This window comes from Amphibalanus amphitrite, unplaced genomic scaffold (genome assembly GCF_019059575.1).
Source record: "Amphibalanus amphitrite isolate SeventyFive unplaced genomic scaffold, NRLGWU_Aamphi_draft 000062F_arrow, whole genome shotgun sequence".
Classification (NCBI taxonomy): domain Eukaryota; kingdom Metazoa; phylum Arthropoda; class Thecostraca; order Balanomorpha; family Balanidae; genus Amphibalanus; species Amphibalanus amphitrite.
This window is the reverse complement of record NW_024881558.1, coordinates 606679-633236: the sequence shown is the minus strand read 5'-3', so window position 1 is coordinate 633236 and position 26558 is coordinate 606679. Positions and strand designations below refer to the sequence as shown.

General features: G+C 55.4%; 1 protein-coding gene across 1 annotated transcript in view; it reads right to left on the bottom strand.

The window, feature by feature from the left end:
• Positions 1–26558, bottom strand: part of LOC122378598 (ceramide glucosyltransferase-B-like) — a 68442-nt gene that overhangs the window by 25862 nt on the left and 16022 nt on the right. Inside the window, exons 2-3 of the mRNA XM_043359835.1 lie at positions 20969–21470; positions 2369–2510 (exon numbers count right to left, since the gene is read on the bottom strand). Coding sequence (XP_043215770.1) covers positions 2369–2510; positions 20969–21090 — 264 coding nt within the window. The 5' untranslated portion in view covers positions 21091–21470. The remainder of the gene's footprint in view (positions 1–2368; positions 2511–20968; positions 21471–26558) is intronic.

The following is a 26558-nucleotide window of genomic DNA, read 5'->3' as shown; positions in this document are numbered from 1 at the left end:
CATTACTTGCAGACTGACTCATTTGACATCCATTGCAAAACAAGTCACAGTTGTATGTTTGTCACCGTGTTCCTTTATGTCCATTTTTATAGTGGGCACATCTCGACGACTGGGGGGGGCAATTCTGTTGAGTGCGGGGGCATTTGCCCCCCCCCAGTTAACATGTTAAAATAGGCCCTGCTATTGAGCGAGTGAGGAGATCGATTGATGGCTGCGGCAGAAAATGAGCAGAAACCAGCCGATCTAATCGCCACCTAAAAAGGTGACATCGCTCCGAATATGATTCCTCTAGTCCTGGTTACCGACAAAACGGTAATAAAGCATTGATTTGACCTACTTCCTGGACCCCCGCCCCCCCCCCCCCAGTCTGTCCGTCCGGTATGACCTACAGCCCTCCCCTCGACACACCCCGCCCACACTCCCCCCCCCCCCCCTAACGTCGATGGAGACGATCTGGTGCGCTATAGGAGGGCACGGGCTGTTTTTGCAGAACTTAACGTGCTATACCTTATCACAACTGAATGAAGTTTGCCTCTACAAATGTACCTACACGCCGGACTTATTACTCAGTAAACGAGCCTAAGCGACCGGCATCAAACGAATCGTTACATTAAATCACTGGACGATGCCTACTACACGACGAAACGCAGGTGTACTTTGTTACTGTAGTAGCTATACCAAGAAACAGAGCAATAGTTCAAGGGATGCGACTTGCAAGCGTAAAGATAGAATATCGTGTATGGCAATGTTCTACCAAGTCATACAGGCTTGACACCGGCATGAACGTAAAGCATCGACCGTAAAACGTTAACCATTCTGGACCTGGGACCAAACTAGTCCGTCGAGCCTCGGTAGGCAAGGGAACTTTTATTTTAGATATATGTCATCGTCTAAAGTCCCAGAATAAGCATGCGGGAGACCAATAAGCTTATTCTTATGCCCTAATCGCTCACTGGCAAATCATCACACTCCACCCTGCCTCTGCTTCACAACACGCTAACACTTGGCAGCGTCTGGTAGCGTGCTGAAACAGGGCCCATTCCTCTATACGGCCCGGGCCTCGGGGCACACGGGTTTCCGCAGGATCATACGCCCCATAGAGGTCACGGCAGGCCGAGAACAGAGCGCAGTTGACCCTGCACGTCCGACTATTTCTCGGCGAATCACGTCACCACTTCAGTAGTTTACCGTAAACCCGACTCCGTGACTGCGCCCACGCGATCTACCGATGCCGTGTCATGGACCCGTACCCCGTGACCCCATGACCCCTGTCATCCCGCGGCAGAGCCACCCCTGCCAACCAGGATCGGGTAAAGTGCAGCGAAATTGACACCGGCGTGTTCATAGAAATTCTAGTCATAAACATGCATCGCTGAATGGTCCTGAATCGATGTTGGCTTCTACATATATGACAGCTGGCAGTTTTAAGTGACCACACCCACGAAATCACCACATCACACCATGGAAACATCACCCACGACTCACATAGTCATAAGCAGGATTCCTTCAGATAGGTAGTCACAACAACACGACTTACGGGAGGCATCACGAAACACATTACACACCCACGGCACAAAAGCGTCAACACGAGTCATGGAAACAAGCTAAAACGTAGTAACCACACCAAGAGCAGTGGAAACATGGAATCTCAGCTTGGCTCTGTGCCTGGGTTGATGCTAATATCCTTCTAGTGAGTCAAAAATCTTGGCCGCATGTCACAATCACCCATTGTGCCCGACATTCATCCTGTAATATCGTGGGGTCCCCGCAGAACGGGCTGTCTCAGACACGCACATATCTACGCCGTCCCGTCGTATCTCTATAGATCACCGCGCCGGGTCACGCCTCCTCCGTGACCTGATGAGACTGCTGATCAGGTCACGTGTCACCACGTCCGGCGGCACGCGCCAGGCCACGTGTCCGATGGCTGCGGTCCACAATTGGATCACGTGACCATGAATAGGGTCGCGTAGGGGTCAGAGACCATGCAGCTGTAAATAATGTTTTGCAGTCCCGGAGCTACTGTAGGGTTCCCAACGTTCATAAAAGAACAATTTTAGAACAGTAATGGCAGATTGCTTTTAAAAACGCGACCACGAACAGTCTCCTGGAAAATGCCAGTTTGTGGTCCATCCATACCGAGTTGCATTGCATGTGCTTACCATGCATTTGCAGCGGCAGTATGCACGCTAATACACATGGAATGGGCTGCTGGTAAATTCAACAAGACCCGGCTGGTCATAGACCAGCACCACACAATACATTTAGTGTGATGGATGCGGCACTTTGCACAGTTGGTTGGTACGTCATCAATACAGCAGGTTGCAGGTCAATGAAACAAGCCGCCACAGAAGATCCATTCACTCACCACAGGGTAGTTCATGGTGAAGAAAGACTCTAGGTTTGTGGCGAGCAGCGAGTCACCACCAATGAGCGGCTTCAGGATGGTCACCCCTGGCCAGGGCTCCTCCCGTGGCGACAAGTGGTCCTTCCGATGAAACTTGTACCGTCTGAAACAGAGCCGGAGGCACATGGTAAACGCAAGGCTAGAGAAGTATCTACGCTGGCTACAGAGCAGCGTGACAAATGGTGAGCGCGAGATCCTGAACACGGACGACTAAACTCTGCACTGCGGCAAGACAGCAGGAAAATCAGTAAGCATGTGTTATGCTGAGTGCGAGCTCCCCTCATCCAGCCGACAAGACAGTATTGGAAAGGGGGTAAGCGTTGACCGTGAGGTCCGTCTAGACGACGCACGGACGACCAGATAGTACTGAAGACAGGACAGCGGGGTAAGCGCTGAGTGCGAGGTAATTCAGACAGACGTTCAGACAGCACTGGCGACAATCCAGACAGGCTGCAGACGAGAGTGCCAGGATGTATCGACACGCTCCGACCAAAATAGGCCGAGACCCGAGCCCGAGGACAGACGCTGTCAGACTTACTGAATCAGCGACATTGTATCGACCAATCAGCAGCTGGACAGCAGCGACAGCCGCATTTACAGCGGGCGTGCAGCCATCAAATATACACAGATACAGGGACAGGACACACATGACCGAAACTGGGCCCGTGTGCAGACAAACGGAAACACAAGTCAACATTGACAGATACATTACATACATCGTGTGGGCAGCTTAACAGCCACTGAAGGCAGACATTACCGGAACCGGGTCTGTTCGGCAAACATGTGAAAAATAAGCAAAAGTACGGCAGCGCATGAATGCCGCGTCGCATCATACATGTGACCGGCGCTGTTTTGTGTATTCGTTGCCTGGTACCGTTTACTGGCACACATTAACAAAATTAATTATAGATCCCCAGCTTGCATTATGAATCGTTCACCTACTTAACATATATAGGCATTTATCACCAGGACAGAGTTAATTATTAAATTTAATAAATAAGCATTTACATTCCAAAATGATCATTAAATCAGCATATACCGAGCAATATATAAGTAAGGTTCATCACAGGTTTCTATTTAAAATGTTGCACTGAGGAAAATACGAATGCAATCATTTCGAAAGCCCTGCTTGTATTTAACATGGTCGGATGCCGGTGAAAAACCCTTCCCGAAAAGTGACCGACTCCCTTACCAGTCGAAGTGATGACGAACGCATACACCAGCCGTAACCCTCTGGTGATTCACACGCTTGTGACATGGTCCCAACGGGACGGACGACCGTGTTTCTAGCATCAATCGTCAGCAGACCCTAACCACCAAGCCTGGTCCGGCATGGGGTCCGCGCCGCATCTCCCGGGGATGACCGTCCTGCACAGCAGGCGCAGAGGCCGCCCGGCACACCCACGGCTGCCCGGACAGGGTTCACCCTGAGCATGGTATGACACTGCGACCACCATGCGCTAAGTCCTTCGAGTTGTGAAATGTTTACCCGGCGAACAGGGCGGGCTCCCCAGTTGCACTCCGTCTCCATCTCCGGACTTCGCACGTTGCGCCATACGGCCGACACACCCAGTCTCAAAGAAGCCCGTCAGCCATCTAGTCTCAGACAGCCGGTGTTCGACGGTGAAGATATGTCCGGTCTGGCGGCGCCCCTACCCCGCTCCGGCCCGGTCTGTGAGCCCCTGCCAAACGTCAGTGTATGTAGACACCGGTCACCGTCTCAGCCAGTCGAGAGACTAGAGAAGGGAGACCAGGACGAAAGGCGATATTTGATAGAAGGTGGGCAGAAGCTGATATAGAAAGCGGAGACCAGACGACAGAAGAAAACGTTAGGCTATAGACGATAGACGACAGACGACAAGAGACAGAGGGCAGAGCAGAGACGACTGAAGACGACAGGCCACGCTGGACCGTCTCGGATCACCACACACGTCATCGCTGACAAACCGGGACATCGGAGCTGGCGTCAGCCGAGTTGCAGCCGACATCCGGTCGGCCGTCCGCCCTCCGACAGCGGGGGCGACTGCCCTGGACACAGCAGACATCGAAAGAAGAAATGGAGGTGCACGGGGTCTGGGCAGAGAGAGACAAGGACGCCAAGGACTACAAGGACTACAGACAAGGACTACAGGCTTCACAGATGAATTCCGGCTGTCTGAAGCTGCCTGAGGCTGTCGTAGATCGTTCACGGACCGGGTACCAGCATTCTGACCGACGACTACACTCAGAGTCAGGCCTGGGACCATCCTGAAGTATCCGCTCCAACATCGCGTCTGCCAGCCAGCACATTTGTCAGTCAGCACAGTCAGCCCTTCCGGTCTCGGTTGCAGCAGCGATTCGGTTTCATGTAACGGACATCCTCCAGACAGTCGCACTCGTGCAGCTTCCTAGTATGACAGTCTCTGATATGCCGACGGTTTATCTAATGTCCGCCGATACGCCACCACTGTCTCGCTCCGCTTCTGTCCCATGTGTGCTGTGATACGCCGGCGTTGTCTCAGATACACCGGCGTCGTTTCTGATGTGTCGCCGCTGCCGGCGTCACCCTGGGGACCCGATCAGCCGCCGAGGTGCGCCGTGTGACAGGCGACAGGACAGTGATAGGAAGCAGGCCGCTCCATCAGACCGGGAGCGGCGCCGACCGCAGGGGCACACCTGATCACCGCTCATGGAATGGTAACGGCCCTCGGACCGACCGAGATAAGCCGATCACAGGCAACGGCGGCCGGTCGGCGGAGTCGAGACGCTGAACTCATCTAAACTTGACCCCACTGAGACACCAGCGGCGCCGCTCCTCGGCCGTTCCGGGCGTGACCGAAGTCTGGGACTCTCGGAAACTGTCAGTGGACGTGATATGGGAGAGGACACCGGCTTCCTGACCACCGACCGGCGCCAGCAACGGCATCGTAACAACGACCAGAGGCCGGACAGCGGCATTGGCTACGTGAGTGCGAGGTGGGGAGGAGGATAGGCGCTGCAATTACACGCATTTACTAACGACGCTAAACACAGGAGGATAAAGAAGCAAACGCTTTATTGAGTGCTGTGAGAAGGATCTCAGAGCCTTCAATTTGGCGCCAGGGAAAGCGTCTATGTAGTCGTCATGGTCACTATCAGTTTAGTTAATAGTTCGGCCAGCCCAGCCACGAAGGGCCAGCAGGTGCGTGCCCGGCGCGGGGTTCGTTAGACCAGCGGCCACCGCCATCGGCCCACACCTCAGCGCGTCGCCATTGATCGGGTGTGGGCGCCGATCGCGCTCACCACGGTCTGCCGAAAACGGCGGCGCCGTCACCGTGCCAACCGGGCCGCCGGGTCATGACCCTGCGCGACCCCGTGTCACTGTCAATGCCACCACCGGCGCACAAAGCAGCCCAGTTTTACCTACCCACCCACCCGGCGGACCGTAAGCGAGAGTTATTCCTACGGCCTACGTCCACCCTCCTGCCGGGCATCATCAGGCATACAAACGATGTCATCGATCGCTCGGCCCGCACGCAGGGAGCGCGTGGCGCCGCCCCTCCCCGCCCCTCCCCCGGCCTGGCCCGCTCCTCCGCGACGGCGTCACCCAGCGCTCATGGTCCGCCCGTAATGGGCACAACAAACAGCGAACGATACGTCATCGAGCCGCCCGTCGCTACCGACACGGCGTCGATGTCGACGATTCTACAGCGCCGCCACGAGTCTATAACCACGGCGACCACCGTAAGCTGATCGGGGGCGTGTCTACACCGTGCAAACATAACATCGTGCACATTAACACTGTGCAGTGTGCACACACAACAGAAGCACGGCCGCCGACGCAGTGGTGGACCTATGACGTCATTGGGTGGTGCTAGTGACGTCAGCGGCGGGTCGCGTGCGGGGGCGGGGCGTGAGACGCTTTGGTGGGTCACCGGACGACCATATCGACATCGCAAGTCGCCACCGACCCGTCCGACAGCCCTGACACGGGATAGTGGAAAAGGTCACAGCTGTAAGCCGCCAACACAGCTTTTAAGTTCGTTACAGACTAGGACCGGTAGTCTGCAGTTACATCAAACAGATGCCTATAACCTATACTGTTCATCTGCAATGTTGAGCAATATGAGGCTCGCTCTTAACAACCCATGCCGTCGAGCTGCAGCTGCCGACACTGGGATAATATTCCACGTCGTAACCCGGCCGTGTTATCGCCGGAAATGGCTTGCAGCGGGCGAGGTGTTTATTTGGGTCGTGACCCGAGGCTGTGCCGTGCTCGCCGGTCCAACAGCGCCGACAGCCGTTCACAAAAGTCGATCGCGCCTGCTGCCAGCCAAGAATAGCGTTGCCCAGCGCCGCGCTGGCAGGAGAGGGATACTGCAGAGAGCCGCCGGCACAGGGTGGCAAATGCTCCGCCCCCACCCTCATGCCCCTCCGATGCCTGCTCACCTGTCCCAACCTAAACGGACTCGTCACTCGATAGTTTGCCTGTCACCGCGCGCAAATATAGCAATCCGAGCCTGAGCTAGAGCCAATAATAGTCATGAACTCATGACTGAGCCGATATTTTTGATACCCGCTCCCCACCTAGGGCAGCGGCCTTCTGGGCGTCGGCTGCCTCTCGAAGGCGGCTGTCCCATCCCATCGCGACAGTCAGTCGAGCGATGAGTCACTCTGTGCCGGGGCACACCTGAGCCCCCGATCAGCGGCGGGGGTCGGCTCACAGCCGGCCGGGCGGGCCCACAGCTGGGGCGTCACCCCACCTACCCCGGTAGATAGGCCCCGGCACACACCGGCCGACACAAGTGTACCGAGACAGTGCGACACTCGGCGGCAGAGCCGCGCCATCAGCTGATACTGGCCGAGGGAGAGCTCCGAGTGATCAGCCAGGTCCAGCACGGAGAGAGCCCCGAGTGATCAGCCAGGTCCAGCAGGGAGAGATCCGAGTGATCAGCCAGGTCCAGCAGGGAGAGATCCGAGTGATCAGCTAGGTCCAGCAGGGAGACTTCAAGTTCAGACGGATTGGTGCAGGGTGCCGAATGGTTCCCTGCTGTCGTATAGGGTGCTGGTTAGCTGGTTAGGATGCTGATTAAGATGCTGGTTATAGGAGCCGGTTATGTATGTGTCTGCCAATTAGTAAGCCGAGGGCGGCGTGCCCCCCTCATCAAATGCAAAGCGCTCGCATCACCGTTGAAAATATAAACTGGGATCAAACTAACGAGCCACACCCCGTCACCGCGACATCAGCATTACAGCTCATCAGCTCATCGCAATTCTACAAGCCAATGTCTGGGAATTCGTCCCGTTTCGGTCCTAGCACGCCGACTTATCTGCCGCCAGATCAGTCAATCGGCCGAATTGCCAACGTGGTAAGGTCAGTGTCGGAGTGCCCCGCCCCTGGCTCGTGCCACCGTCGCTGCCATCGCCGTCGACGGTCGGCTGGCAGCCGGCCAGCACCTCGGACCAAGATTACTTCACTAATGCCTCGGACCACCAGCCCAGGATTACCGGGAAGGACGGTGGCGATATGCTGGGCGATTGGGTCCAGCCCTCCCGGGAGCATTTTGGAAAGACAAGGTTTTGAGGATGGCTCGCGCCCCTCTGAACTGAGAATACGGAATGGATGCGTTCTTTCCATCACTCAGTTCTCCTCCGACTAGACTGAAGGAATATCCGTATCGAACTCTAGTCAGACTAAATGCACTGTCCACTGTGTCCAGAGCAGACCGATCATACAGTTCAGACCAGACTTATGATTTTCCAGTCTGGAGTTCCCAGCACCAGGGGAGTTCCCGCCGGCCGGGGAACCCCTAGCAGCTGACACCTCACATCCACATACATGTGCATGAGTTGCATGTGTACGTGCCGGCCACGCCACAGCTCGTGAATGCTGCACCCTCCATCCTACAATGGAGGTCCATTGTCGCATACAAAACGTCAAAGGGCGGCGGGCGGCGGTCGCAGACAGCTGGTGGGCGGAAAGGCAGCTGGAGAGGGGGAGGGGGCAGCTGACAAGGGAAAAGAGGAAGCGGGTTGAAGGTGGTGCAGGTAGGCAGCTGGCGACGGGCATCTAACGGCTGGGGGCTAGAGCAGCTGTCGAGAGTCAGGGTGGAGGGCGGCTCAAGGAATCTGTTGATGACGGACGGAGCCCGGAGGGCAGCAGACAGCTGGCGGAGGGCGGCCGCGGGCGAACTGGCAGACGGTGGCCCGCCCCGACACGCCAGGCACAAGTCACGCACGCACCGGTCACGGCACCTTCCATCGACCGGTCTCAGCCAGCCCGGGAAGCGGTATACACTATACACTATACAACTCCCCTGCCTTGTGCCATGCCCCCTACCCACTAACTACGTGCCTCACTGTTACCTACCCCACTGCACTGCAAGAGATCAAACATCCCAGCAATATGGCAAGGTCGTCGGGTGCAGTACGAGCAAAGATTCTGCAGATATCACAAACTCCTTCACTTGTCAGTTACCTACTCCGCCTGATTCAATCACATCTGATTCACCGCACAGCGTCAAACGTTTCATCAGCCGTTCAGTGTCATACCAAGAATCCCTCCAGCATCCAAGGTAAATCCCCGGATTCGGCCGAACGAGCCGCTAGTTTTCGCACGAATGCCCTCATTTCCAAGTCGCTCATAAAGTGCTACCTGGATCGTCCGGGTAACTACTTGCTGAGCTCGATATTTCCACTCAGGACCCAGTCACCCAGTTCGAGCACAATTGCCTCTCACGGCCCAGCCTCTCAGGGCTCTAGGGACTGGGGTTCTCTGGATCCTGCCATCCACCCGGGCCGGGAGCGGCGCTAAGATGGACAACTGTTTGTGTGTGTATCCGGACCAGTCGGCGGGCCAGGCGAGCGACGTCCTCACTCTGACGTTCCTCCGACGTGGGGGGCCGTCTCCCGGACAGTCGGTCGGTGGGCCGTGGCTTCTGCCTGCCCAGACCGTTCAGAGCCAGACAGACGGATGGGGTCTGACGGGACCAGCCAGTAGGAACAGATAGGTCATTCACACAGGTCAAGTGGCCGGAAGGGACGACACATTACTGGACAAAGGCGCACTTCGATTGACTAACGTTTTAGAGTTTTGCCCGCCAATAGACTATGATCTGATGAATGAGTTGTCCAGCCCTGAAAGATGTTTCCATTACCGCCCATGCTTTCCGTTTTCCTATGTCCTGAGGGTCATGTGACTCGTCCCCGTCTGTCTTCTAAGGTATCTGAAAAGGTCGTGAATAGTCGTCCGTCTATTCACGGCCGCGAAGTTGCTCCATTATTCAACGTTCTGGAGGAGTACTACCCCGCAAAGGACAGGCCACCACCGGGTGACCAGGGTGCAGGCCCTTGTGTACACAAACGAAACATCGCAGTCCCGAGGGTCCGTCGTGTTATACATACAGACGGCCGATGAGACACCATTTGGGAAAAACCGGCATGTGATGACACCCACCCACCCAACAAAACGCTGACATGACGAATGGAAGGGAGCCAGCGTGTTGCTGATTCATTTCAACCCGACCCAGGATATGTCGCATATAAACACAAACATCCGCCCAGATAGGGGACAGCACTGACTAGGTCAGCGCGTGACCCGGATCACGGATCCCTGAAAATAGCCGCTACATCTGATAAGGCGACAAGCTCTACGTGTCGTGAGCCACAGCCGACGCCAGTCATCGGCAGTGACCACCACCGACCTCCTCCCACTCCGTCCGCCTCTCCCAGCAGCATAGTGCCGCCACTCGCAGTGACGGAAATGATACTCAGCCCCAATCGAGTTGCATTGGGTCGCGTATGGCCATAATCGTCCCCCGTCACCCGCACACAGCTCTATCAATTCAGCCGCCGGCACCAGCCGCTCCTGCCGTGAAATGTGAGCGCTGTCATCTATCGTGCAGTGTCAGGGCCAAATGCCGGCAAATCCACCACCTGTCTCACGATGATATTCTTGGCCACCATCGCTGCCACCGGAGCAGAGTCCAACTCACGTCATCCGACTTCGTGACTGGCGGAACACTACAGAGCCGAAATGCTAACGTAGGGGGCAGCGATAATGGTTTGTAAAGGCACCAAGTGTGGCCGATAAGGCTATCGGGTCGTTAGGGGCCGATATCGTCCGTTCTCGGATCAGTGTCGCGGTAAAGAATTCCCGGCCGAGGCCGTGCCTCTATAAATGAGCTCTAGGCTATCTGAGTGACTCACAGGGTAAGTAAAGGATGTTGCAGCTGTAGGTACTCACGTTGATGAACAGATGGCAGCGGCGTGGGACGGCTGGGAGCAGGTGTAGGATACCACCACCTCCAGGATGTCATGGTGTCCCGATGGGTTCAGGAGGACCAGGATCAGGAGACAGGTCCGGCCCAGAGAGGCCACAGGATCTGCAGGACACGATACAGTCAGAGCGGACAGACACAGACACACTGGATTACGATCTCGGGAACCCAACCAAAAACGGAGCCACTGAGGATTAACTACAAAACATAATGAATAACATGAAAAGCACATGACAGAACAGTGCATGACGGAATGGGCACGGATGAGACGTGACACCACATCTCCAATAGGGCGAAGGCCAAGTAAGTTCATGAAACAGCTCGAGCCGAACGCCTCAGAACGGTATAATCCTGTGGCAGTGGCGGCAGCAGCCAGCAGGGATCTCCGGCAGAGCGTCACTATCAGGCCCGACCGATAGTCTGATAGTGAGCCACCTCACACCACGCCTTGATACACGTGAGGAGCGGCACTCAAAGATCTACAGCGCGCAGGATCCCGGCACTCCCAGGCAGTGAGACTGAGGCAGATTGAGACATCATTATTTGCAGTGCTTCTACGAGCCAGACCCGCAAGCATGTTAACCGATCGCCAGCTCATCAACGGGAAACAACTAAGTTCCCAGTCCCAGAAACGCAAGACTGCCGGGGCAGGCAGGTGTCATACTTTATGTACAGGAGGGGAGGGGGTTGTCCTGCCCAAGATTCTTACACGCGGAGTGATGCTGTGCGGCGCAGCATGCTGGGAACAGAGACGGTACGCACTACGCAGGACGCGTCAGGGTCACCTTCGGCGCAAATACCGCGGGTTTAGCACCTTAGCACGCTAAACGGACCGAGTTAGCGTATTGAGTTAGTGTATTACTATTGCCTAAGGCGAGAGACCGTATTATGCTCTCAGGGGTGAAGTACGGGCTACGGCCAAGGGCACACTATTGATTTATGGCAGATACAGTCAGTTTTTTATTACGTTTCCCTGTAAGTAGCCAAAGCTTCTTTCATTGACTAATGTAATGCCATTCCCAGAAAGGTCAGCCGAGTTCTGACTGACATTTGGAGAAAAGAGCCTATGTCTCAGAATATAAGGCCTAAATTAGGATACGCAGATCAACTGAAAACCGTTCCAAATATAGCAAAAGTATACAAAGAATGGCCTGGGAGTGCATTTCAGTGACGGGGTGACAAAATTTATAAATGCTATCAGCTCCACTGCTATCCGCATTTAGTTAAATAGTTACCTCTGCATCCGACAGACAGAAGATCACTTCCAAAGAAAACATCAATTGCTAATAAATCGCTCATTTATGCAAATGGAAATGCTGAATGTTCAATGATCCAAAGGTTGGGCCACAGCAAATAATCTTCTGCCTCGGACTTCATACCCCTACCACATCCCGCCCCCTCCTGACCCCCCGGCCAAGACATGTCGCATGTTTGTTGAAGGTGTCGACCGCAACCCCAGAGGTGTCGTTTGCCGCGTCTCCTGGGCGGCGAGGCTCGGCGCACAGTGCGCCATGAACGCCTCAGGGGCGCCGTATTGACCGCACGACCGCCATCGCCGCCGCCTGGTCGCCGTCTCAATTTCCTGTCCAATGTCCCACCCCCCGCCCTCCCTCCCCGAGGCCGTGCCTGCCGCTCATCTCAGGTCACTGCCAACGCCCCGGGGGCGGGGAGGAGGGGAGGGTCGGTCACGTGGCAGAGCCGCCGCCCGCTCTGCGCGGCTGACCTCGCGACCCCGGCGTGCAGACTCAGCCCCTCCCTCCCTCCCCCTCCCCCGAGCGTCTCGGTGGATCCCGGCTCAGCGCGGCTACGCCGGAGCGCTGACAGATTGTAGCAGACACATTCTGTCACCAGTCATCAACTGGCCACGCTGCAGACCATAGCAGGTGCCTGCCACCTGTACCTCGTCAGTGACTGATTAAAACTGATACCGTCCAAAACGACACTACTACCGCACCGGACAGCACCACTGATTAATAAATCGGGACGACGAGCGATGCCCATAAGCTGCTGTCAGATATTAGGATAATAATTGCGCAGTTGCAATGGCAATTACAATGGGCTGGGCACATTACAGAACGGGGTACGACTTGGGCCTGAATAATCAATGAAGCCAACAGTCGTTCATGATCTTGATCAATGATCATCAATTATCGTGTTTAAAATAAACATCGTTGGAATGTCAAAGAATGACGTCGGGTGATGAATAAATAGCCTCAAAATTTATTTATCATGGCAGTAGAAAAGTAAGCATTCACGATAAATTCCGCGGAAACCGATGGCGCCTGACCGGACTCAGCGGACCCCTGGAGGCTGGAACCACATCTCCATTCACAACAGGAGCATCAAACTATTCGGATACGGGTTCCAATCGCATCATTATTGTGCACACTGTACACCGCACAGTGTACGGTGTGCACTATAAAAGCAATCGACACTCACTCGAGTCAGCATGCCATGCACTATATCGTCGGCCCATCCTAGTTAGATCAACACGGGAGTAACCTTTGAGCACCCGGATGACCCAGATAGTCGATTATACGATAGTCACTATAGTGACGGTATACCGTCATGATACACAGCATGTCCCACTTGTTGATACCGCTGTGCAAAATCTTGACGACCAGCTTCGTATGCGGTGGCCACACCCCACCTGAGTCTCTAACACGTTTATCTCGATAAATCATATCACCCAGGTGCGGTTGGGGGGGGGGGGATTAAAAGCGTCGGCAGACAGCAAAGGTGAGAAAGAACGGTGTTCCAAAGCCAAACCACCACCCAGTATCGGGATGCCTGCCATAGCTCGGCACTTCGGCAGTGGGCATTCGGCTACCAGGGTCGGGTTTGTGCTGGCCGCTGGACTATTGGACGTCTTCGCGTATCTGCTAGTTGAATATATGGTGGTCAGGTCGAGGCTAACGGCTGAGTATCTGGTGGGTATCTGCACATCTGGGTTGGATGGTAGGGTGGTATCTGTCTACCAAATCTGGCGACAGGGAATCTGGTGGATGGCCAACAGGTCTCCAGCACTGGCCCAGGGTCGTTACGAGCCGCCGGTGTTACGCACAGTATCAACATACAACGTGATGTATGTTGATACTGCGCAGGGCGGAGCCATCTGGGCTGCTTGTGAGGGAGAGGAAGAGGAAGAGGAAGAGAGAGAGAGAGAGAGAGAGAGAGAGAGAGAGAGAGAGAGAGAGAGAGAGAGAGAGAGAGAGCGTGGCACCGGACCGAACCAGACAGCCGGTGAAATTAGAACAGAATGGATGAAGCCAACATGCAGAGCGGGGAAGGGCGCGACCTTCTGGTCGGCGCCATGGTCGGACACGGGACAGGGCCCATCGGGCAGTAGCGGCTAACGGACCGGAGCCGGGGCGGGGCGGGGCGGGGTGGGGCTGAACGGGGCGGGGCAGGATGTGGGAGGGACGCTGTCGTCGCCTCGTGGCCCGCGGACCGCGGCCGGAGCCCGGACCGGAAACAGGCCCGGAACTCTGGGAGCGCGCCACCCCGTGGAATGTCGATTGTACATATGTCGGACCGGGGAGAGGCTAGGAGGATTATGTAAAGGAGAGGCGCGGCGCTCTCAGTAGAGTGCAGAGGGGTGGGGAGTGGCGATGGTAGGGGAGCTTTTCCAGCTACCACAGAACGGAGCAGAGCCAACAGAATGACGCAATAGAGCTCTGACAAGGTTTCGCCCCAGCTAAGTAAATAACCGGCTTAGAGTAACATACGCTGTTTGACAGATAGATACACGTTTATCGCGTACCTGGTTAGTATACAGACCAGTTTTACCAGCCGGGCCAGCCGGGTTTTCACAACAGCAGAAAGTGGCCGCTCCGGCAGGCGACCTTGAAGGTGCAGTGGGGCCGGTTTCCGGGCGGTGGGCACGGACCGGGCCGTCACAGACATCATTCCCGACAGTCATCGTCGGTCTGCCGGCGGCAGGAGCCGTGTCCGGGACCCTGACAGACAGCATCAGCACTGGCAGGGCAGCCACACTGTCTGCTGGGTATCCTGGCTGCGCCGCTAGCTGTGCCGGTCTCACACCACCGGCGCCCGACCAGACGGCCGGACGGCGGGCGCCCCAGTCCGTGTCGCCGGCCGGCCGGCGCCCTGTCCAGTGTTCGTGTCGCCGGACCAGACAGCACCCTGTCCTGTCTCCAGCCCGCAGCCGCCAAGCAGGTGCACTGTCTCACCGTGCGGCGCTCAGACAGCCATGACATTGATTTCCTGCAGACTCAGGCGCCGGGCCCGTAATGGAGCGCTGCCACGCCAAGTGGCGTCCGTCGCCGGTAATTGTGTCGGCCGCCGCTCCGTGGACGCGCCCATCGACTAACGTCGGCGCCCACGCCACCCAGCCCCGGCTCGGCCCGGTTTCCGGGAGCCGGGGCGCCGTGAAACGCTGCACCGCCGTCTGCCGCGAGTCGCCCTCTGCAGTGGCGCGGCGCTTTGACAGCCAATTAGGACGTCGGCGCTGCACTGCCGTTCTGTGATTGGTAGGCGGAACGCAGCGCCGTGTGGATTGTGTGTGTGGATTGTGTGTGTTGCGTGCGTTAGCCCACGCCGGTCGATATGCAGCTGTGGCACTGGGTCGAACACACAGTGGACCGATAAGCCCGCCGCCCCTCCCTAACGTCCGCCAGTGTAACCGAACGGGGCGGCGCCGGCCTTCCGCGACCTCAGTGGGTTCTATATAGGCCGACCGGAGACCCCTGTCACGACACGGAGCAGCGCCCATGGAGGCTGAACGCACCCGTCCAACGAGAGTTTAACACGGAGAGCAGAAATGTCCGACATCACGATATGCCTCACGAAGAAGGCGGCAGTCCGTCAGACCTAGCTTTAGCTGTGCAAGCGGCGTGACAGACTGAAAGGGAGAGCAGCGCCACAAAAGAGGAGAGCTCCACCGATGGAACCGCAGAGCCCTCAATTCGCGAAACGGCCACTGGCTCTACGTTCCCACACATCAATTCGCAAATATTTGGAGAGCGCGATCCCATTCGCAGGCCACGAGCTGCTGTCTGTCCTACTGTGCCCAATGACAGCCGAAGCGTCACGGCCGCTCATATCTCGACATCTATCAGACATGCGTGGCCCAGTTTAGCCCGCCGTCCTGTCAGCGGCCGCCGGCTGACCGGCGCGGTCCCATTATATTATCGCACAGCATTGTGTAGTTCTGACCAGTTCCCAGTGCCGTCTTCCCTGCACCACACGGCAGCCCGTCTGTCCCTCCTCGCTCGCTCGCCGTGGACCGTCGTGTTTTCCTACACTGAGGGAGTAGTTCTGAGAGCCGGTCCACTGGCAAAAAACGGCCCCGAACCTGCCCGTCCTTCCTCTGTGTCCTCACGACCTAGTCAGCTCTGCTCGGTCCGACCCGCCGCAGTACGGTAGGGGAGGGGTGGGGGGTGGGGGGGTGGCGACGGTGGGTCTGGGTGACCACTGGCCATGGGCCGTGGGCGGTGGGCGGGTGGGCGGTCCTCGGGCGGCGGTGGTCCGACGACCTCCCGCCCGTCTGGCCCGGCCGCCCTCCCCCACCGATCGATACGGGATTGTCGGCGGCGGCTAGACGCCCTCGGTCGGCGAGCAGCCGAGTCGCCAGACCCGCCGACAGGGGCTCAGAGCATGGGCCGAGAGGCTGCCAGGCCAGGCGCAGATAAGGAGACGGAGAATCAAATAAAGTGGACGACAGGGAATACTGGAGAACGACGGCAAGAGAGTGATTGAGGCAGGTAAGATAAGCAGAGAAAATGTGATGAGGGGAGAGGAAAGAAGAGGCGAAGACGGAGACGGAGAAGGCGGAACCAGAGGAGATAAGGAGAAGAGAGGAAACACAACATGACAGCATTATTAAATTTTGGTAACCACAAAAAGTTACTTCGCAACCACGCCAAAGCCACATAAACTCTGACATTAACGCCAGTATAAACGTTATCTCATTGCCACGACTTTCTGGCAGAATTCCCGGGCCCATGAGCTGGCGCGGCACGGAACCATCCGGGCCCATCGCCCTGATTGCAACATGAATAATTGAGAGGGTTCTTCGGGCATTGGATGGTCGCTGCCAGCTTTACACGGCCGGGAGCAGCGCACCGGTACCATAGAGTAGATTTGTCTGTCAAGCAGACCTGGGAGAGGGTGCCCCAAGGACCATGATGTAATATGCAGTGTGCAGCGTGCACACGCTAGCATCCAGCCATAAGTAAGCCAGCCATGGCAGAAGTAGGCAAAACAACGCACGCGAGCCAGCCGCCGGCCTCATCCCTCGCTCGATATTTCGACGGGTAGACACCACCCTAAAAACGTCAGCAATTGGGCTTGATCCTGGGGAACATCACCCTCGTGGTGCCGCTCCCTCCGACGGCAATGTGTGTATATGTTGCAGGCACTTTAGAAAATCAGTCATTTTGTAAAATGCCTAGGCATTTTGCAAAATGCCTGATTTTCCAGGCTTTTTGCAAAAAGCCTAGGCATTTTACAAAATGACTAACTCTTCAGTCATTTTGCAAAATGCCTAGGCATTTTACAAAATACCTAGCCATTTTACAAAATGACTGAGCAGCGTGTTGTAGATACGAGTACCTACCTAATTATATACGTTTTGGTAGTGTGTAGGTGGACCGAGGAGTCCAGCATTATGACCAGAGGAGTTTAGCAGTGGGAAGTCCATACCTACCTCTCTCTATTTTGAGAAGTGCAGGCCCGCGACATTTCCAACCCCCACGTCAGCGACGCTGCTGGATTTAAAATGATCGATCTGGAGCGCCAACAAACGACTGGCCCTATGCCGGCCTGTATCTGTAAAACCATTAGAGGTCGCGAGGATTCGATCCCACACACTTAGGCGTTAGTGTCTTCTGAAACCAACGCTCTCGTCCTACCCCAAGCGACCTGATGATTCTCCCGATGTGGAGCTTGATATTTTTAGCTGGGACCATGCAAGTAGGTACTCAAAGCTGTCAAACAAAGACACAATCAAACAAAGACTACACTCATTCGTTTACATGTAATTGTAGGTACATCAACCGGGCCTGCCAACACGTACATACCTATATGGGTATAGGAAGACGTCCAAAAACTGTTGGCCATAGTATCTGTAGTGGGATCTACGTTCCATGCTGGTCAGGCATTTTGCAAAATGCCTAGTCATTTTGTAAAATGGCTGGCCATTTTAAAAAAAGCCTGGTTGCGTTCAGTCATTTTTCAAACAGCCGTCTTTTTGTAAAATGCCTAGGCATTTTACAAAATGACTGATTTTCTAAAGTGCCTGCAACATATACAGGACAGGAAGGAGAATAGAGGCGAGGGAATGAGGGGAGAGGGCGCGGCTGGATCGATACGGCGTTAAGCAACGCCGCGCAGATTTTGCTCACCGCCTCCCGTCGCCCCGGCCGGCTGCCGAGTAAAATGGCCACCGCCGACGATGATGGGATCGGCGTCCCTGTCGGCAGTGCGGGAGGCAGTTCCGCGGTCACCGCCCCCGGCCGGGAGGCCGAGGGGAGGGGGACAGTGGGCGAGTCGGCTAATGGGCGGGAGAGGGCGGGGTCAGCGCGGGTTGCCAAGTGGAGTGGACGAACGGGACGAATGACTGACAGTCAGTCGTTTAGAGTGGGATGGGAATATCTATTTAATAAATGAAAATATTTATTAAGTGACCAGCAATCCGGTTGTGATTCTGATGACCGCTGGAGGACAATTTCTGACTATGTACACCTCTACTCCGGAAAATGAGGCCGCCCTCACCGCCCGGGCACGGTCCAATGCGGGTCGATCGGTGCCCCTCCAATCACGCAGCCCTCATATCCGTGCACGGCGGATCGGCCCTGACCTGGGCCACTTCAATCTGTGACGCGTCCGTGCCGATGTCGACCCCGTCTGGTTAGTATTGGTCCGTATCGAACGACCGTGAGGCACACCGGCGAGCGCCTGTCGGTGGCCGGTCGGCGCACTATCTTCGCTACCGACCTCCCGTGCAAAAACCGGGCAATTTTCCGTCCATACGACGACACGGCGGCCGGCCTGCGTTTGCCGACGCTTCAGTTTACCATTCAGTCGCTAATGATACTCCGTGACGTCAGAAGCACGCCGATGGATTCAATTACGTGTATGAGACGCGCCACTGTCCGCTATCGATTTCCATTTCCTCGGAGACATTGCAGATCCATCCAGTGCCCATTTACCGGCGGCGACTCGTCGGCCCTTAGGCACACTGTGCGGTCCTTTGTGAGGCACAGCTACAACTGTAGGACGACAGGGGACAGACCGTAGCTCCCATTGTACGGCGAGCCCAGTCCTCAGCTCCCCGGTAGAAAGATAAGCAGTGAAGCACCGGCTATGCTGTGCCTCCCGGACGGCGTTCCACGCTGCCTCACACAAACCTCGCCCGAGAAGATAAACATCTCCCACTAACTCGTCAAAAGACTGGCCTGCTCACTAGACCCGTCTGATCTTTCCCCTCAGCGGCCTGAAACTCCAGAGCTGCAAACCGCCGCAGGAACATTCTCCACATAGCAGACTTTTGTATATACCTGGCTGCCAAGATTGGAACTCAGCGCAGGTCGGGAAAGTGTAACAGGCCTGGGAGACCGGCTGAGTGTGCAGTGTGCACTGCACACAATCCGGAACAGGCCGCGGAGAGCGAGGAACGCCCGCGTCGCTCCGCACCAGCGCCGCCTCGTGGGTCATATGACACAGTAATATCGCGATGGGGATCACAGCTCTGCAACTTCCAGTGCAACATTTCCTAGCTTTGCACCTGCCGGCTGGCGAGGTACCACTGCCGGCCGTGTATCCGGCCGGTCCCCAGTATATGTATGCCACCGGTCTGGAGCGCACAGCCGGCGGTACGGCGGGGGACAAGTGTTGTTACTCTGCAGCTGCTGCTGATCCGCTCAGCTCGGCGGGAGGGAGCGAGGCGACCGGGGAGGGTCGGGGGATGACGACACCGTCACCCTACCATCACCACAGCGTGACGCACCGCCACCACGGCAGTCGCCACGCCCCTCCTTGCCATATCCGGCTCCTAGCAGCTCCCAGCGGCGGTTATAGATAGCTGGCCATACCCCACCCCATCCCCGAGGTGAGGGTATGATCCGAGTCTCCGCTCGTGGCACCGCCGCGTGGCTCCCGTCTCTTCCGGTCAGTCAACATCCGTCCTATCGCCACCACATCCCGTATAACCAGCATCACCAGGCTCTGCGGTCGTCACGATCCACAGAGCAGTGGATAACTCTCTCGGTCCGACTTCCGTCCATGCTGGCTGCACCCCCCGTCACACCAGTTATTTCACGAGAGCGGGCCGTTTTCAGGACACCTGGACACAGGTGCAATATGGTAGGATATCAGAAAGTATGGGATCGTTTCAAATAACTACCGAAATGAGAAAATTTGTCTCCAGAGACTCGCGTTCCCAGGCTTCCAAAGCAACTTATTTTAATCACACTGATGAGTGATGCGCATCGTTCCATTAAATGGAACCGCCAGTGCTCGCCCAGCAAAACGAATGCTGATTTACGGAGGGGTTTTGAAGAGGAATTTCAGCGAGAATTTTAGCGGATTGCTTCATGACGGACAAGAGAGGTCAACTCAGTCAGAGGATGAGAAACATTGGGTACCTAACCATTTTTTATACCTTTCTCATCCCTCCCTCCACCTGCCTCTTTACACTGTATCCAACTTAATCAGCGCCCCTGTGTCTGGAATCGGAGCCAGCTGTCTGTTATTGTCATGTACCCCCACCGGATGCCAGCTCAACCCTTCGCCCACTTCCGTTGTGGTGAATCCACCTGTTGTAGATCTGTAGATATGTGAATCACTTCCCTCCTGTCCACCAATTCCGGGCGCTACCCCTCACGGTCACAGTACCGTGACTGCAGTGACGTTTATGAGGCGAATCGTGGGAAATATTTAACAAATTCATGCCGCGGGACTTTTGAAATGAATGAAAGCTTGCAGTGGTCTGCAAACATGCACTATCACACGTGGTCCTGAATAATTTGACGAGTGGAGACCGCCAACAGTATCATTAGACACCGTCGTGTGATGTAAATTAAATCACGAACGTTTTACACCTTTCATGTTGTAACATAAGAACCACATGATGTTCAGGTGAGTGTGCACAGAAGATAAACGTGTCATCGATTCTGCTGTTGGATGCATGGTGACTCACTATCTAAGTACTGCACTGTAAACATCGTATTGAACAGACAAAAGCACTTCACCGGCCATAACGTATCAACTTTTAATGCAATTGTACTACTGTGAGGCACGGGATGTGCACTATATGTGAATGAAATGTCACATATGATCGGTTTGAGACTGGAGTACTCACGCATAGACGAGACCGATGAGGTGGACGCCCCAGTAGCCGGTCCAGAGCACCAGGACGGGCAGACAGAGCGCCAGCAGCAGGCTGTCGGCCCAGTGACGCTCGTAGCTGTAGTAGGAGAACATGACCGGCGACGAGCCGAGGGCTGCGGGGACGGCCGACGCGACTCAGCCGGCACGTCATCGGCGTGCGCCGCCCGCCGCGCCGCACACCGGACACATACTGCACGCGCGCCGCACCGAACACACACAGCACTTCTCACTGAGCCGGGGGGCGCTCCTCCCGCCGGTCACCGTCCTCACGACCTCCTCCTGCCGGTCCTCACAAGCTGCACCCGTCAACCACAGTCCTCACGAGTTCCTCCCGTCGGGCACCGTCCTCACGAGGCAGGCTCTCACAGCACTGTCAGCGGACGCTCCTCACACGGCAGGCCGTCCCTAACGATGTGCTCTAGCGATTCGGGCGTGGCTCCCGCTCGGTGTCGCTCGGTCTAGTGGCTGTGCACCTGTGAAAGAGGGGAATGGCAAGTCAGGTGACCGACTACTACACAGGTGTTCGGTGCCTCACAGCCACAGTGACACATACAGGAGCCGTCAAATGGCCACCCAGCGTCACACAAGACCGACAGAGCCGGCTGAAACTGGTCACCGAACAGCTGGTGATGACTAGCCCACCGACACGAACAAGTCACATTAAACAGCTCCCATGGGACCACGCGGTGACGGGCGCCCGGTTTCAGCGGTAGTCGTTTACATACGTCTGTGAGCATGTCAGTTCGGCAGCTGCATATGAGATGGGCACCGCCAGCACATACCACGCCATGCCGTAGTCCCCAGTAGCCAGTGGGGCCGGCTCGGTAATCACAGTGTTTCCCATGGCCAAACCAGTGCAAAACAGTTGGCACCCAAACGCGCCATCGGCGGCCGTCCTCCTGGGTCACCTCAGTCTATACTGTTACTCCGGTCAGCACACCTATCGCCCAGGTTTGGGGTCCTGAATGGCCGTCCAGGGGAGGTTAACCAGCACCAGGCAGATCCCTACCTCAGGCTAATTTCTTCCAGTCTTTCCGACCTTCTGCTGGTGATCATCGCTAACTGAGCAACAGACGGGCCAATCCAACCATATATGACGGCGGAATAATCATAAAATGGCCGAATAAAGCGTTCGATCCAATGTAGAAGCAAAACCCTCTACAGAAAAGGTGGATACATATGACTGCGGACTGCGGAGACTCGAACGGGACGGGAGTCGGCCGGGAATTTGTACGGACCGCGCCCGGTGTGAGGCGGCTTTAGATCCTCGGAGGCTCGGCGCCGAGCCCACAGCAATTTTACACCCCACTAATGCATGCGGCCGCCTCGTTAGCATTATTCAGATGACGGGTGAGGCTGCCGCCCGCCCAGCGCGTGTTAAGTTTCTCCGCAAAGAGCGCGGCTTGGGACGTCTGCCGCACCAGCTGAGGAGCACAGGTGGCGAGTCAAACCCCGCCGGGACTGAGCCACTTCTGTGACAGTCCTATGCGCTAGCGAGAAGAGGCCGCACAAAATATAGCAGAGCAGAAATTTACAACGAGATCCCATGCGACATCACGTCATGCTGCTCGTCAACGGTCACAGCGGACCCGTTAAGAGTTTACTAGATATGATATGGGCGACGGGGCGTCGTCACATCCAAAATCGCACTGTGACAGGTTGGACGCAGCACCTACTCGTATAGTGTCCGCAGCCCGCACGACACGCATAATCAGATTGTCACGGTGCACCATTGCGTCACAGGTATATCGAGCGGGGGCCTGCCGCCCGCAGGTGTCTCCTCGGGCCGCGTATAGGCCCGCCTGGCAAACAAACACCCACACCCACACGCATATGTGTGTGGGGCGACATCAAAGGAACCCCGAGGCCCGAGGATACCGAAATAGAACGAAAAATAGGGCCAAACACACGCTCTGTCGTCGGCGGAGGTTTTAAGCAAATAATGTGCATCAACCCTGCCGAATAGAATTGAACAACGGTCCGATAAGTACCGTCTTTTTTCCAAAACTTCCAAGACAACCAAGACTTCAATTGACTGAATGGAGTTAACTTCACTTGAGCGAAGGGGAGGACAGTATTAACAGAATAGTTTGACAAAGCCTTGGCCTTCTATAGAGATTGGGCTCGAGGAGAGAAGGCATGATAATCTGGTTAACCCGCGCCCCACTGGGGGGGGGGGGGGCTATTTATAGCCCCCCTCCCGTTTTTCTGCAATAACTTCCAAACCGCTTGACGGATCGACGCCAAACTTTCAGTACCTTCGGCTGCATCAATTTGACACCTTGTGTCAAAATTTGAACTTCGTAGCTACCATAGGTCGGCCGGAAATGACGTCAGAGTGACGTCATGTTCGTCCGATTTCGACGCAAAACATTGAACCACGGCAATCGCTCCCAAGAGCTCAGTTTTTAAGCTAGATCCAATTTCTTTGCATGAAAGGACTCAGAATTGACCGCGCTATCAAACTGCTAGGTATCTCGGATTGTAGATATAAAACTTTATCGGAATTCACTGGGAAGCAAATTCCCAGTGAATTCCGATAAAGTTTTATATCTACAAACATAAACCTGGGAAAAATATGACTCTAAAACAGCACATATCTCGGATTTTCAAAATTTTGTAAATTACGAAAATTTTATATAATAATATTCAAAATTTATATTTTTCTATTTTTTCCAAAAAGATTTTGACTTTTCGAAAAAAAAAACGGAATATATGTGACAGAACGCATGATTATGACTAACTCTAGCAAGTTTTAGCTAAATATCTTCAAAAATGGCCAAGTTATACGCATTATTGCAAAAAAAAATCACAATTATTAATTTTTCAAATCAATTTTCCAGTACGTATTTGACATCGTACACCAATATAAATGGCACCATCGTGTTCCTGAGCTCAAACTGCATTCAATAGACACCTTTTTTGTTGAAAAATTTTAACTTCAAAATTTGACCTTTTTGACCTGAAAGTGACCTGACCTAAGCTAAATTTGACTCCAAATGACCTCGAATGACACAGACGACATCAAATTCGAAATCTATGGCCTAAATGGACCATAAAACATGTGTCACGTGACCGACGCATGGTATAATATTTTCGTGACCTGTGATGACCTGACCCTGACCTGAAAATCAAAGTACAAGTTTGGTACCCTCAAGGTATCTAGAGAATCTGTTCACGAGTGCGGAAACCAAAAATGAGCGTGATCTGACTTGTAAGACGGCGGCCAGAGCCAAAAATGTGAACAAGCCAAAATGCTAATAATTTTTACTTTGACCTGACCTGTGACGTCATCGGTGACCTCGAGGTCAATGAAATTAGGTTTCGCTCGACAGTTTTTCCGGGGCTATCAGACGCCGTTTGAATTTTGACGATCGGCCCAGTAGTTTCGGAGTTAGGAGGGGGGCTATGAATAGCCCCCCCCCCCCAGTAGGGCGTGTTATACACAGACCCCAGTGGGGCGCGGGTTAATCAACAGAAGCTGAAGGGGTGAGTTGGGAGAAGAAATCAGTCGAAAATGACAGAAGGCGCGCCCGGTTGGGATCGCCTGATCTTGCAGATCGCTGAAGGAGGAGACCCGTTGCAGTGCGACTACAGGAGTGACTGGAGCCACGGACACCTGCCCCGCCCTGCGGCGGCTGGAGACAGTCCAGGTCTGGCCGGCCCCTCCCAGTCCGATCCCGGCACCGCCCGCCCGTCTGTGTACTCGCGTAAGTGCATCGCTCCCCGCAGCGAACACAATACCCACTCAGAGCCGCGCCAGCCTCTCAGACAATCGCGCCCAGTGTAACCGCCCGACGTCGGGAAAAGATGGGGAGTGGCGGACAAGCATAGCACAAACATTAGCCCGCCAGCACAAACTTTGTGATTTGTCTGCCAGCACAAACTTACAAGATGATTGTGGGCCAAAACGCCAGTGGAATAACGTAAAGAAAAAACCATCTCCTCCCTAACTATCAACGTGGTCATAACTAATAACCATAAATCGTGGTGGCTAAAAATCGCAGACAATCGCTAATTCGTATTCATTGCTATGATGAACGAGCACCAACCGGTCTGGCCACGGGCGTCACAGCTCCCGATGATAAATTCATAATGTGTTGGTGCAAGGTCGCCTGGAGCCGCACCCCTTCCAGCCGCGGGAGGAGTGGGAAGGGGGTCGGAGGGGGAGTCACGTTTGCTGCCGGGTCCGCCTCGCCTTCCCACGGCTGCTCGACGCCCATTTGCCGCGCGCCGGTCGGCCGGCCGGCAGTTCTCACGTGCAGAATGCATCACGTCGATCCGGGCGGGGCCGGCGGGGCGGCCGCCGCCGCGGTCAGCGCCCACGTCGGACCTTGTCCTTGGCGGCGGCGGCGGCGGCCCGACCCGCTGACCTTGAGATGGGCGCGGATCGCACGGCCCGCCGACCCTCTGCACCGGGCCTAGACCGGCCCCGCGCACCGGCCGGCCCTAAACCAGCCCCGCGCACCGGCTACACACCGGCCTGACACCGGCCCCGCTCCGCACCGGCACTATACAGCGGCACGTCACGTCCAAGCCGTCCACTAGCGCAAAGGCGCTGCATGCGGATCGGGGTCCTGGACTTGGAGTGGTATATCGCCTTCTCTGTTGGCCGGCCGAACAGCAGGAGGAATTTATTCTACAGTAGCTATACAGACAGACAAATTCAGTTTGGCACAAGTAGGGAAAAGGAAGGCGCGGCTAGCCTTTCTGATGAAATGCTGTCGTCAGAAAATTCCAGTCACGAATCTGGAAAACATGTAGAGATGCAGTCAGCATCAGCCCGAACGAGCGAGCAACAGCTCCGAGCAGACTGAGAAGTGACCTGTGGGAGAGTGAGGAGCGGTTCGAGTGCCAACTGAGACCGGGAACAGGCCTGAAAACCTGCTGACGGACATAAAAACTTGGCAGGCCGGAGACAATAACTTCAGCTCGTCTCTCAAGGGCAAGGTTACGATATAACGACGTCAGACGCTGAGGCACGAGTGTGGAGACCAAACAGCCGGCCATAATCCCGAACAATGAAACTCGTTATCGCTTCACGCCGCGTGGGCGCGTGTCCGCTCAGCACAGTCGGCTATCGACCGGAACTGAGTTCGCCGGACGTCCGGTACGTCAGTGGAGACTCTCCATTCTCTCCAGTCTCCACTGGAGAGTCGACGGGGATGGCCGCTTGGGGCCAGCCCGTCAACAGTGTCGATCGTATAGTTCAGCCTGACCCGCAGCCTCCTTTTCCCCGTGCTTTGGCTTGTACCTCGTCTGGGGTGTGCTGAAGTCACCTCCTGTGCCGGACGGCTCAGTTCCAGCACCAGAGGGAAGCAAGCGGATGATCTATCTTCGAAAGAGTTTGGCCGACGGCCCTATCAGTTCAACCAACTGCAACTTGCTGCTCTGGAGGAAAGTGAGTTACTGCGGTTACTGCCTCAAAAAACGACCATCCAACAAACACAATTGCAGCGGCAAAAAATATGAATCCTTGAAGTCAGGAAGCACGGAAGCGTTTGTCAGGAAGCACGTCGAATATTGCATGGCTCAGACCCTAGATCCATATAAGTGTGTGT